Source organism: Cricetulus griseus, chromosome 8, assembly GCF_003668045.3.
Source record: "Cricetulus griseus strain 17A/GY chromosome 8, alternate assembly CriGri-PICRH-1.0, whole genome shotgun sequence".
NCBI lineage: Eukaryota > Metazoa > Chordata > Mammalia > Rodentia > Cricetidae > Cricetulus > Cricetulus griseus.
The window spans coordinates 84,405,017-84,417,832 of record NC_048601.1 but is presented as its reverse complement, the minus strand read 5'-3'; the positions used below and the strand labels follow the sequence as shown (position 1 = coordinate 84,417,832).

Below are 12,816 nucleotides of genomic sequence, written 5' to 3'. Positions count from 1 at the left end.
TTGAGATGAGGTTTTTGCTCTGTAGCTGAGGCCGTCCTTGAACTCACGATCATCCTGCCTTAGCCTCCCGAGTGCTAGAAATATAGGCATGTACCATTGTGCCTGGCTTTATTTTGCTTTTATGAGATGGGTTCTTCCTGTCTTGCCCAGGCTAGCCATGGATTCCTGAGATAAAAACAATCTTTCTTTTTAGTAGCAGGGACTTCAGCTTTCCACCGTGACCAGCTTTTCATTCTTTAGTTTCATTTTATGTGTATGGATGTTTTGCCTGCATGTATGTGTGTACCACATGCATGCAGGCCAGAAAGGGTATCAGATCACCTGGGATTGGAGTTACAGATGGTTGTAAGCCACCATGCTGTGCTGGAAGTCAAGCCCAGGTCCTTGAAAAGAGTAGACAGTACTCTCAGGCACTAAGACATATCTCCTTTTTTTTTTTTTTTAAATAAATTTTATTTAAATTAGAAACGATCTTATTTTACATATCAATCCTAATTCCCCCTCCCTCCCATTCTCCTATGCCCCCCACCCAGACAACTCTTTGGATCATTCCCTGACTCCCTTCAAATCTTTGCAAGAGTCTCCTTGACCTCAGAGGTTTGTCCCTGTCTGCAAATTTACTGCTTCAACTCACTCTCCCTACTTAACCTTACCTTGTTTCCTCTCCCCATCCTCTCTTTGGTGGAACACCCTACTTTGTAACTCCAAGTATAATTTACTTATTATTTGCATGTAGAATATCAGTATCACAAGGGCAGTTTTGTTTATGACGTGTCTCATGAATTTAGAATGATGCTTGGCACATGGTAGGTGCTGGTAGGTTTTTATTGTGAATGAATGTGTGGGTGTAACACTTTTTGGAGTGGTCAGCCTCAGGTGGGAAGCTAAAACTGCTCTGGTGGCTGAAGCTCATTGGATACCTGGATCCTAGGGACTTAAAACACTTAAACATTATTCTTATTTTTAAAATTATGTGTATGTGGTGGGGAGGATATGTGCATGGGGCTGGAGTTATAGGTGATTGTGAACTACCCAACATGAGTGCTGGGAACCAAGTGCTCTTAACTGCTGAGCCATCTTTCCAGTCCCTCGTAGAGGGACTTTCACCTACATGTCCGGAAAGAATCCTAGGTCATGTAGTTCTCCAGAACCACTTGGTTTGGAAGCACAGGCTCTCGTTTTACGGTCTCCTCACTTTCCTGCTGCAATATTTCCAGCTTGGTTGTGCATTCTCAGCCCCGCCATTTCTCACATTTGTCCTCTCCCCTTCCCAGTTCTCAGAGTACATTCATGCGCAAGTGGCAACCGGCAAAGGGAAGCTAGCTCCCGGTTTTAATGCTGAAATGATCGTGAAGAACATGTTCACCAACCAGGACCGGAATGGAGATGGGAAGGTCACGGCCGAGGAATTTAAGCTCAAGGATCAGGAAGCCAAGCACGACGAACTGTAAGCCTGACAAGAACCACTTTGTGCCAAGGAGAGCTTGACACCAAGTGACCTGTCATGGCAGAGCATGCTGTCAAGGTGTGAAGGTTTCTAGGAAGGTATGACATTAGCAAGTAGTAGGTGGGCCATGTAGTACCTGGTACATACGTTGGGGTGGGTTGATGTCCATGGTGAGAACTTGGGTGCATTTCTAGGGTTAGTAATAGAATCTGTGCAGAGGGCCTTGGCATGGGAAAGCCTGTACGACCAAACTATATTTATGAGTCCTCTGAGAAGTTGTGTTACTAAAGGAACATGATTTCATAGAAGACATAGCCGTCATGGAGGAAACAAGTAGTACCAGGTGTGTCTACCTAAAGAGATTGATTTTTTTTTTTTTTAATCTTGCTGGTGTCTTAAGAACTGTTCACTATGTGGGCAGAAAGAGAGAGCATGAATGCTCCAGCAAGATTCCCTGACAGCAGCCAGTGTTCTTTGCCCCGCATAAGCTCTTGATAGTGGGCCCTGTGCACCATCCCCTGTCACCTTCCCTACAAGTCCCCATCTCCTGCTTTTCCGGGTCGCTCCCTACACTGGCCGCCCTCTGATTGGTAGTGTAACTTGAAGGTTAACAGGAACTTCCTGGGCAGGAAAGACCACAGACCAAATGGAAGATGTGTAGAGGGTTTGGCCTGCATTTGCTCTAGAGAGTCATGTGCTTGGCTCTTCCTGTCCTCCCGACACTGCCTGTGTAGGGCTCTCACTCTACTGTGCCTTCCTTCGGTTAGATAGATACACACAGGGCTGATAGCTGTTCTCACTGGTCAGCCAACAGAAAATTTTACTGTGACTAGAGTGGATGCCTTATCCCAACAAATGAAGGTGACATTTTCTGCCACTCATTTGTGTCTTAGAGGACAATTTGGGGTCTCCTGCTGTAGAAAAGCAATAACATTATTCAGGCCAGCCCATTCCCACACCATGTGGTAGCCATGTTCCTGCTTTATGTTCTGTCCCCAAATGTTGGCACTTAGCCTGAAGTAATCAAGGTTTTTCCTTTTGAAATGGTCTTTTTTTTTTTTTTTTTTACAAACTTAAACTGTTTTGTACTGATGTTGCCCTGAGATAGTTCATGCAAATGCTGGACACTTGTTCAATGAAATTAATGTTAGAAGCCTGACTTTTTTTCTGGTATAAAATGTTGAATCATATCATCTGGCTTTATGGTGTTTTATTTGGAAATGAAGAGGGTCTCATGAGAGTGCAGTATGTGGTCAGTCCAACCCCCTTGACAACTCTACAGGACAGCATTGCATTTTTTACAGAGTACTCCATGGGACACTGGGACATTTATAGGGAGGGGATGGGTCCTGGGAGGAAACACACTAGATAAGCTACTTGGAAGGACAATTTTACAGTGTGGGCAGGACTCAGGGGAGCAGAAAATGGTGAGACACTGTGGAGATACAGTTGCTTAGCAACAGCTGGAGGCTGTTTGCTACTCCTGGGCCTGGAGGTTAAGGTGAATCAGCTGGAGCCTGCATTTATGTGTTGAGGCGTCTATCTAGCTCTCTCCAGAGCCTGGCTGATAATGCAGCCGAGACACACCATTTCTCTCACCCTCCTGTTGGGTGCCTGCCATTGGCTCCCGTCAGGTGAACCCCAACCTAAGCCAGAAGGAAAGGACATCAGGGGCTGGGTTTCTCAAAGGTTGGCCTCACGGGGTGGGCAATTTGTGAAGAATGAAGTTTGGGGAGGTGACTCAGTTGGCAGAACCATCTGGAGTTTGAAGCCATCCTGGGTTACAGAGTGGGTAGTAGCAGGCCAGTGAAGGTCACATAGGGAGAGCCCCTCTAACCCATCCACAGAGAGAGAAGAGGGTGACTCTACTAGTTGGCCTGCCTGGAGGACTGTAACCCTAAGCACTTACTGGCTCTTGCACTGTCCACTACTTAACAACCTTAGGTGTCCAGGAACAGCTATTTACTTTAAGTCCTTCCCCCTTGGCTTTTGGAAGGAACTCAAATCCTTTTATTTAATAAGGAGGGTGCTGCCAATTATTTAGGTCCACTCAGTCACAGAATCATTTTCAGCTTACATTGTGTATATTTAAAATGCTGGTTGAGTTTGGATTTTTTTTGAGACTGGGGTCTTTTGTCTCTAGTCTATTATCAAACCCTTGTCCTGAAGTGATCCCTGTACTCCATCTTCCAGAATAGTTGGGACAGCAAACACCCACCATCACACTTGGTTTAACTTGGATTTCATTTATTTATTTATTTATTTATTTATTTAAATTTAGGAATCTCTAGTCTAGGGCGGTCTTCAACATGTCACGCAGCTGGGGGCTGGGATTACAGGTATGTGCCGTCACACACAGTTTGCGGCATATGGAACCCCGAGTGTCTCATCAACTCCCCAAGTGCTGGATCATAGTATGTGCCATCACATCTTGTTTGGTGGAAGCCCCACGTCGACCCTCATCTCTCCAACATCTCTTCATTCATCCTAGTGGCATTGGGTGCTGTGGTGTGTCATGCAGTGTAACCTTTTGTCCTATCGGCCCCACCCACACAGTGTTCATTGCAATGAATCATTGGTCTGGTTCAAGGCCAATGACTTGAAGGCACACCATTATCACTGCCCACTCATCGAAACTCCTCTTGAATATCCTGCTATTGCCCTGAGTCATGGAGATCCTCTGGTTATGGTTCCGAAGCACCAGTCCCTTCACGCACTCCAGCAGGTCAGAGATGGCGTAGAGGGGTTGATGTTAGAGTGGGCCAATCCAAGGCCCAAGATGTGGGTCTGGGTGGTAGTTGAGCTGGTCAGACGGGGCCACTGCCCCCCCCCCCACTCTATCGAGGGCACAGCCAGCTATATATACACACACACATAAATATCATGTATGCATGGGAGAGAGAGGGAGTGGTTATGGACGGGCACACAGCCTATATGTGGGGACAGAGGACAACCTGTAGGAGTTGGTTCTCTACTTCTACTGTGTGGGTTTCAGGACTGAACTCAGGTTGTTAGACTTGGTGACAAGTGTCTTTACCTTCTGAGGTGTCTCCTCAGCTGCCATAACTCATTTCTTGATGGCTACATTAAGAAATTAAACTCTGAAAACCAAACTTGAATGTAAAAACCCTGGGCTGCAGGTGTAACCGGGTAGCAGTGAGATGTGACCGATTACAACCCTGCAGTAGCAGGTGTGTGCAGGAGCCTTGGAGAATACCAGTTCTTAGGATGCCCATGGTATGGCTGGCGGAACCTGACTAAGCTGGGGGCTGTGCTCTGCTTAGGACACAGATCCCATCCTGTGCAAAAGCCCTGGGTTTAATCCCTACATAAGAATGTAGCTCTTATCTTCATTATTTTTGCAACACAAAGTTATTGTGTAGCCTAAGCTGCTGACCTCAAACTCACGTTGCTCCTCCCTCAGGCTGAGTGCATTGTCTGTATCCATTGCTGTGTCTAACCCATTAACTTCTGTATTCTTTACAGACAATATATGTTATTTATGGAAGCTTATTATTGAGCCCCTTGTAAACAGGCAGTATGAGAAGCTATGGGGAGTGGAGGAAACTCCAAATGAGTGTAGAAGGGGTGGATGAAGTCCTGAGTGAATGTGCGTTATTGATAAGGTCCCCAATGCCCCAGACCCATGGGGATTGGCAGTCTTCTCTGGTTGGACTGACTGACAGTTTACAACATCGACTGCATCTTCCTCTTCCTAGATGTGTGCAGCCTGGGACTGCTCTACAGACACCTCCTGCTGAGACTAGCTACTTCCCCTTCCTGTGCTGGACATACAAGCAGCTCCAATTGTTGCCTACAGGGTAGGAGGTGCTGCTGCAGCAGTGTAGACTTCACCAGACCCTAGTTTTTCTGTGCGTATCTGGCCTTTCATCATCCTTTTGTCACCCCAATTAGATTTCTAGGACCTAGCTGTGCAGGACCTGGTGAGAGGCCCTGAGCAAAGTGTTATCATTAGATTATTGATTATATGTGAAAGCCTTCTGGGCAGTCCTGATATGCATATACCATGTTGTCTACAATTTAATTTAAAAAAACGTGATTGTGGGCATTGAACTAGGATCCTTGTGAATGGTAAAACTGAACAATACTTGAGCCCACAGGTTTACATTTTAAACATTTTTACTTGAGATGGGATCTTGCTATGTTGCCCAGGCTAGTCTTGAACCTGGCAGATTCAAGGGCTTGTGTGGGATCAGTCTTCCAAGCTGCTGGGGCTGTCCATGTTTGCCCGCACATCAGCCTTACTGTCTACTTTTGAGTTTATTTGGAAATACTTCTTATTAAATACTTTTGTCCTTTCACATATTGTTAAAAACATGGATAAGAAGGTTTCTATCATTTACGTTGCCTTTCTGCCCCATCTGGTTGGACTAGAGACTGCTCTTCACAACGAATGGGCAGCCCAGTCAGACCATTCTTGGTGACCTAGGCAAACCACTTGGTTGCCCTCAGGATCTGAAGTTCAAATGTTATAATCAGGATCAAATGTATCAAAGTGGGAACTAAACCCTCTGGAATGGAGACTGGAGAAGGCCCTAACTTTGCATTACTTAGTCACTCCCCGTCCTCTAGGGACCCAGTGTGATGGTCCTGATGAGATAGATGTCTTGGTTATCTGAATACTTGGTCCCCAGATGGTGCTCTCTGGGGAGGCTCAGGAGGTGTGGCCCTGGAGGAAGTACAGCACTTGGGAGGGTTCTGAGAGTCCAAGGATTCCAGCCATTGGTAGTGTTGCCTCTGCTGTGTGCTTGTAGCTCCTCCTGCTACTGCTGCCTCTGCTTTATTTATCCCCATGAAGCCTAACTCCCGGAAGTGCAAAAGCCCAAATCCATGCTCTCTTCTCTAAGTGGACTTGGCTGCCTTGTTTCATCATAGCAATAGAAAACTAACTAAATATATTCAGCTATATTTTGTTTCTGAAACATTTACAAGGAACTCTGTTCTTGTGTTCAATAAAAGAAAAGAATTTTCACGGTCCTCCGTATTTTTGCAGGACAAGTTAAATTTTTCCAGCAATAGTTTTTTTTATGCTTAGACTTAAGATTACTTTGAAAGTAGGATTAATGAAAATATCCACTAAGACAGAGGTTAGGATTTATGTATCACTGATGAAGAAAGCAACCAAGAAGAAAAAACATGGCAGTGCTCAATAAATATAAATATTTGCTGAATATTTTGTTTGTTTGTTTGTTTCTGTCCCTCCACCTCATGTAGCCGAGGCTGGTCTGACTTGAGACTGACTTTAAATTCTTAATTCTCCTGCCTCTATTTCCCATGTGCCAGGATTACAGACAGACGCTGCTATGACAGGCTGAATAAGATCTCAACAGCAGAGTTTAAAAAAACTTTCCATTTCGGGTTTATTTTCAGTGTTTCACACAGAATATTTGTAATGTTAGTGATACAGACACCAACAGTTTTTCAGATACAAAGTGCTGGACTTCCCTAGCAAATATTTTTTCAGACAAAATAATCAGATAAAACTCAATTTCAGGAGAGGGTGTCATCACACTCCACCCAAATTACAAAACTGGCAGTGGTTAAAATCAGAGACACTATCACCCGAGACAGTGGTCTCTGAGCCCCCACACTCACCTGGTAAAGTGCCCAGAAACTGCAGAACTGTACCCAAACTACAAAACTTACTTGGGAAAAGGGAGTTCTTTGTCTAATTTTGACTTAAGATCATTTTTAATTGCTTAAACAATCTGTAGTATCGTGATGGAGGCGGGAAGAAGGGCTGCAGTTTACAGGTCCAACACACCTGGAGATCAGAGGACGCCATAGGAAGGGAAAGGGGAATCCAAGAGCAAGAATGTATTATAAATAAGAGTCTTTCCTCAAGATGGCCAGTGCATTTCAGCTGGACCTGTGGTAGTCGTCTTCTCTCAAACTGTTTATAATGTCTTTTGTAAAATTGAGTTGACGACCTCCAATGATTCTTCTTTTACTAAAACAATATCGTAAGAGTCCATGTATTTTTCTAAAAGCTCGTCTACCTAATCAACAGAAGAACAAAAATAGAATTAACATGCAGAGAAAGGCAAATAATTTTCATTTTAACTTCATAATGTTAGATCTGTAGAATATAAGTCTAATTTCATAAAAGTTTTGAAATATAAACATTCCTAAATTCCTTTTAAAGGAAATCATTTTGTTTCTGATTAAGATTTTAATTTTTTGAGACAGGGTCTTTCTGTATAAGTTTACCCTGGCCTTCACCTTTGAGTGGGCCTGCCTCAGCCTCCTGATGGCTGGCATGATAGGCCTGCATCACTGTGGCTCAGCTTATCCTCGGGGACAGGAAGTTTCCACATGGGCACTTTTCTCCCTAAATAGTTTCTTTCTACTACCCTGGTTCTGACTTTGGGCAACTTTATACAAGGAACATTTGGCACTGCACAGAGACATTTCTGGTCCTCATGGCTAGGGAGTGCTGTCCACTGCCCCTGTGAGAACGTGACCTCCACACATTACACAGGTCTGTGCTTCGTATCTCCTCTAGTCACTGCCAAAGTAGGACAGTAAAATAACTTCCTTACACGCCTTTGGCAATTAATTACAATGTTTCATCTTAAAATTTTAGAAAGAAAATTAAACTACAGCATTACACACTCACTCTGTCATTCAGATACCCAATTTTCAGAATGTGTTCAACATTGGCTACGCCATCTGCCATCCTCAAGTCTCCTTGGGAGTCCCCCAGCAGAATGATGTTGCTGTTGTCTTTCAGTTCGCTGAAATAGTCTGTGTTCTTCAAGGCACCATCGTGTTTGTTGAACACATGAATTAGTTCTCCTTTGAATCCTTTCAGAACTCCCTATTAAAAATGTTTTAAATAACAGCTTAAGGAAAACTTTGTTACATTTATCATGGTATGTATACCTATGCAGGCACACATGGCAGTGACTGTTTGGAGGGTTGGGGGATGACTTTCAGGAGCTGGATCTCTCCTATCCTGTGCACCTGGGGATTACATCAGTTGTCAGGCCTGGTGGGAAGTACCTTCATGTACTGAGCCATCTCACTGGCTTGAAATAATGGGTTTTTGTTAGATCTTTTACGGTTTATGATTCTAAACAGCTGCCACTATTTTCATGTCTTTAAATTTGTCTCTGACTTGATTTCAAAACACAGAAGTCCATCACACTTGGGGCAGATAAGAAGGCTCCAAAATACAACATATTTTCTAAACAGCAAAACTCAGCTAATCAAGAATTCAACTTTGGCTTTTCATTTTGTTTCTAGCCAAAGGATTCTATGTAGCCCAGGCTTTGAGCTCATGACTATAACCTCAGCCTTTTGAATGCTGGGATGACATCTTCAACACGCCCAGAACATTTTACAGTATACTCATCCAGAAAATGCCAGTATTATTCATCTTTTTCCCACTTAAGAGGTAGTCTTCAGGGTTGCACTATTAAATTACTGTCATATAAGTTTTGTGAATTTTAATATTAACTGGTTAATAAAACTTTATGGAGGGCATAAAATACACATACAACAGAGAAAGCAAATGAATGAATCCTAGCCTGTCAGCAATGTCTAATTTAATGACTGTCTAACTGACATTAATAAAGAACATGCAAATTTACATGATTAAACTATTTCAGATTGGATATTAGCCTTAAGGAATGACTTCATATTCTTACATTTTCATCAAAATCCATGAAGTTGGATACTACTTTGACATTTGAATGATAAACTCCAGCTTGACGTATAATTTCTTCAAGCACATCACCGATACCAGCCGAAAATATGAACACAGGGATACCATGCTTTTGAAGTTTTCCAAAGAAATTCTCATATCCTTCCCTGTGAGTGGAGACAGTGTTAATGAGCAAGATCTCTCTCTCTTTTATTTAGAAGGTATAAAGTAAAAAACCTTTGCCTATTTTCACAAATCATATTCTCACTCCAAAACAATGGCCACGTCAACAGTTGACTCTTTACTCTGCTATCAGTTCTAACAGTACAAGTCAGATGTTTTTAGACTTAGAGCAAGCATGGATAAAAGCCTATAATTTATACCATTTAAAAGCAAGGGATGAAATCATACTGCGAAAAGTCCACTGGGGTGAGCTCGAAGGCCACCTGCCTGAGGTCCTGCTGCTGTGCTCTTCATACCTCGAGCAGAGCAGAGCAGAGCAGAGCAGAGCAGAGCAGAGCAGAGCAGAGCAGAGCAGAGCAGCAGCTCGCACTCTTCTACCTGCTGCTGCTCTTCCCAAGACCTTTCATTTATGTATTTTAATTTTCTGTAGAAAATAATGGCTTCGCACATATACATCACTGTATCTTGCTCACTTGTCCCCGCCATCTTTCCTTCTCTGACGATCCCTTCCTTTCACCAAACCGTTCATCCACTCATGCCAGACACATTTAGACAAAAGCAAATCTTCAGGATTTTGTTCCCCTCCCCTTACTGTCTCTTGCTCTCCCCTTTCCCTCCATTTATACCTCTATGTTCACATCAAATGTATGCTTACATGTAAATACACATTTATACTTAAGGCTACATCCTGAGTGTGAGAGAATATGTGATATTTGTCTGTCTGAGCCTGGCTTATTTCTCTTAACATAGTTATCTTCAATTCCATCCATTTTCCAAAAAAAATGAAATCACCTCATTCTTGTTTGTAAAACCTTAAAATCTACTTTCCTTTTCACTCTTTATCAGCTACAGGTTCAGTTAAAATTCAGTTATGAGTGAGACACTCAGCTGTTCTTACATTTGAATCTTTCCTTCTTTAAACATATTTACTTTATCATCCCAAGAGAAAAGTGAGGGGTAGTTTAGCGGCAGAGCAACTGCCACATGTGTGGGAGGCACCAGGTTCAATCCCCAGAACGGAGGGAAAGAAAAGCATCATCACCATGTTTGCCAAACAAGTTGAAAAAAACTTAAGGTAGGTAAAAAGTACTGAAAGTAAATTTGATGATTTTCACACATTTATAAACCACACATTACAAATGCAATGTGTGTGTGTGTGTGTGTGTGTGTGGTGTACAGTACTTGCTAAGTAGACCGTGTGTGTGTGTGTGTGTGTGTGTGTGTGTGTGTGTGTGTGTGTGTGTGTGTGTGTACAGTACTTGCTAAGTAGACCAAGCTGGCCTTCAGCTGGCTGTGATCCCCCATCTTTGCCTCCTAAATGCTATAATCACAGGTTTCAACACCATGCCAAGCCCTGCAAATACTTTACCTATAAACTAACACGTTTTCCTTCCCCATAAAGTTTTCAAAGCCTGAGAATTCCAAAGGTAGATTCATGTACAATTAGAAATGACTCTTAGTTGAAACCTTTCCAGCTTATAAATATTTCCTTTAAATTTCAGATCTCTCAAAACTGAGTTCCTAAAGAACTTGAAAATGATAATGGTAACATGTCTGTACATTATTCTTAAAATTTTGTCAAACCATGGAGAAAGGAAATACAAATAACTTAAGTTTTCCAATGCTCTTACCAAATCTAAATGAAAACTTTTTAAATTTTTTTTTTAAAGATAGGGTTTCATGTATCCCAAGCTGGCCTCAGACTTGCTGTTTCATGCAAGATCCTCCTGTCTCTACTTCTCAAGTGCTGGGACTATAGACATGTGCTACCATGCCCAGGTTTTAAAGAAGTGTTTTAAAGTTTTATTTTATTTGTATGGGTGTTTTGCCTGCATGTATCTCTGTACATCATGTGCACTCCTAATGCCCATGGAGGCCAGAAAAGGGTGTTGGGTCCCCTGGAACTGGGGTTACAGACGGCTGTGAGCTGCCATGTGGGTGCTGGAAATCGAACCCCTGTCTGCCAGAAGAGCAGCAAGTACTCCTATCAGCTGAGCCGCCTCTCCAGCCCCTTACCATGCCAGTTTTATTCAGTGCTTGGACCAAACAAAGAGCCGTGGGTGTCTAGACAAGCGCTCTGCTAACTGAGCTACACCCCAAACCCTGACAGCTCTAACCTATAATGCTTTTCTTATCTCATCACCATTCATTTTGTGACACTGCTATATTTTACCTGTTTTATGGAATAACATGATAGCTTATTTTAATTAAAACACATAACTGAATATTTACAGCAGCAGCAACAAAACCCAGGAGACTTACTTGAGCATCACATCAGAGTCTGCCACAATCTCTTTAAGTTTGGCTTTTGGTATGCCTTGTTCAACAAGCAAACCATGGGACTTAGTATACCTGGAGATTACAACCGGAGGGGAGAGAAAACAGTTAAAATAGTAAAACTATTATCTTTATTGAAAGCATTCCTGAGTGTGAGATCATGGCTGTTGGTCCTCACCATGTGAACTTAACTCTCAGACACCGAGGAGCTTAAAATGTGTGATGGTGTTCTCTCCCCATATGTCCTAGATGTCACAAACACAGGCTCCCTGTAAACATGTCAGTGAGGACAACCCAGAAACAAGTGAAGCCGCTCCTTAGTCTACAGATAAGAGTCGGTCTAACCTGGGCTGACAAGCTCCTTTCTCCTTGCTGAAATAAGCTGAGTAATTCTTTATCTTCGTGCAGTTTAAACTGTCCTGACTCCTTCCTGTGTCAGCTTCTGCTCTCCTTCCTCTTGTGAGACATCTTAATGCTAGAATGCCCTCATGGGCCTGTCCTCACTATGCAACCTTGAAACAAGCCCTCTGCTTCAGCTGTAAATTCTGGGATTACAGGTGTGCACACCAGGTTGCCTCAGGGACTGGAGCATATTCCACCCCCAGATAAACCTAACTGCACGCAGGCCTTTCTCCACCTGGAAATCAATCCTTTCGTTTTCTAAAACTAGCTCTAGTTTTGTTTCTACAGGTAGGCAGAGAAGGTTTCTTTTCAACATTTACTACCACCCGCAGGTGACCTGACCATGCTCCCCGAACAGCTCCTGGGGTATTTCTGGCTCTTTAAGTTTTAAAGCCAATGTTGTTGCTCAAATCCAAGCACTTTCCACTCCCTGGGTGCTTCCCAGAGGAACTGGTGGACGGGCCTTCTGCACCTCTACATCTGCCAAGGTTGTGTTGTGTAGTCCCGAAGCCTCCACACAAAGCTCTCACTGTGGTCTCCAATGCTGTGGTGTGATGAGCACAGCCACAGGGGTGGGTGTGGTGTGGACCCTACTTCTTACTCTTTGTTCTTGGATCACGTCTCGTCTAATAAGCTTTAAAATAAAGGTCTGGCTTTAGGACTTATGTGCCAGACTTTTTATTTACTCTCACTGCATGCCATCTTGAGACCAATCACAAGCTGTTAATTCACCATGGTGACTAAATTTATTCTGTTTTGTTATCTGCGTATCTATTTGTAAACATGAAAAGAGGAAAACAAGCCACAGCTTTCAACTGGGCCACTTGCTGCCAGAGAT

At 43.1% G+C, this 12,816-nt stretch overlaps 2 protein-coding genes across 4 annotated transcripts in view; one reads left to right on the top strand and one right to left on the bottom strand.

Moving 5' to 3' along the window:
* Fkbp9 (FKBP prolyl isomerase 9) overlaps positions 1-2,637 on the top strand; it is a 48,998-nt gene extending 46,361 nt beyond the window's left edge. Inside the window, exon 10 of the mRNA XM_027429714.2 lies at positions 1,275-2,637. Within this exon, the coding sequence (XP_027285515.1) occupies positions 1,275-1,451 (177 nt within the window). The 3' untranslated portion in view covers positions 1,452-2,637. The remainder of the gene's footprint in view (positions 1-1,274) is intronic.
* A 4,163-nt stretch (positions 2,638-6,800) lies between these two features.
* Positions 6,801-12,816, bottom strand: part of Nt5c3a (5'-nucleotidase, cytosolic IIIA) — a 39,125-nt gene continuing 33,109 nt past the window's right edge. For all 3 annotated transcript variants that reach the window (XM_027429718.2, XM_027429719.2, XM_027429716.2), the window contains 4 exons: positions 11,562-11,651; positions 9,121-9,283; positions 8,088-8,288; positions 6,801-7,467 (listed from right to left, as the gene is read on the bottom strand). In XM_027429718.2, coding sequence (XP_027285519.1) covers positions 7,366-7,467; positions 8,088-8,288; positions 9,121-9,283; positions 11,562-11,651 — 556 coding nt within the window. In that variant the 3' untranslated portion in view covers positions 6,801-7,365. The remainder of the gene's footprint in view (positions 7,468-8,087; positions 8,289-9,120; positions 9,284-11,561; positions 11,652-12,816) is intronic.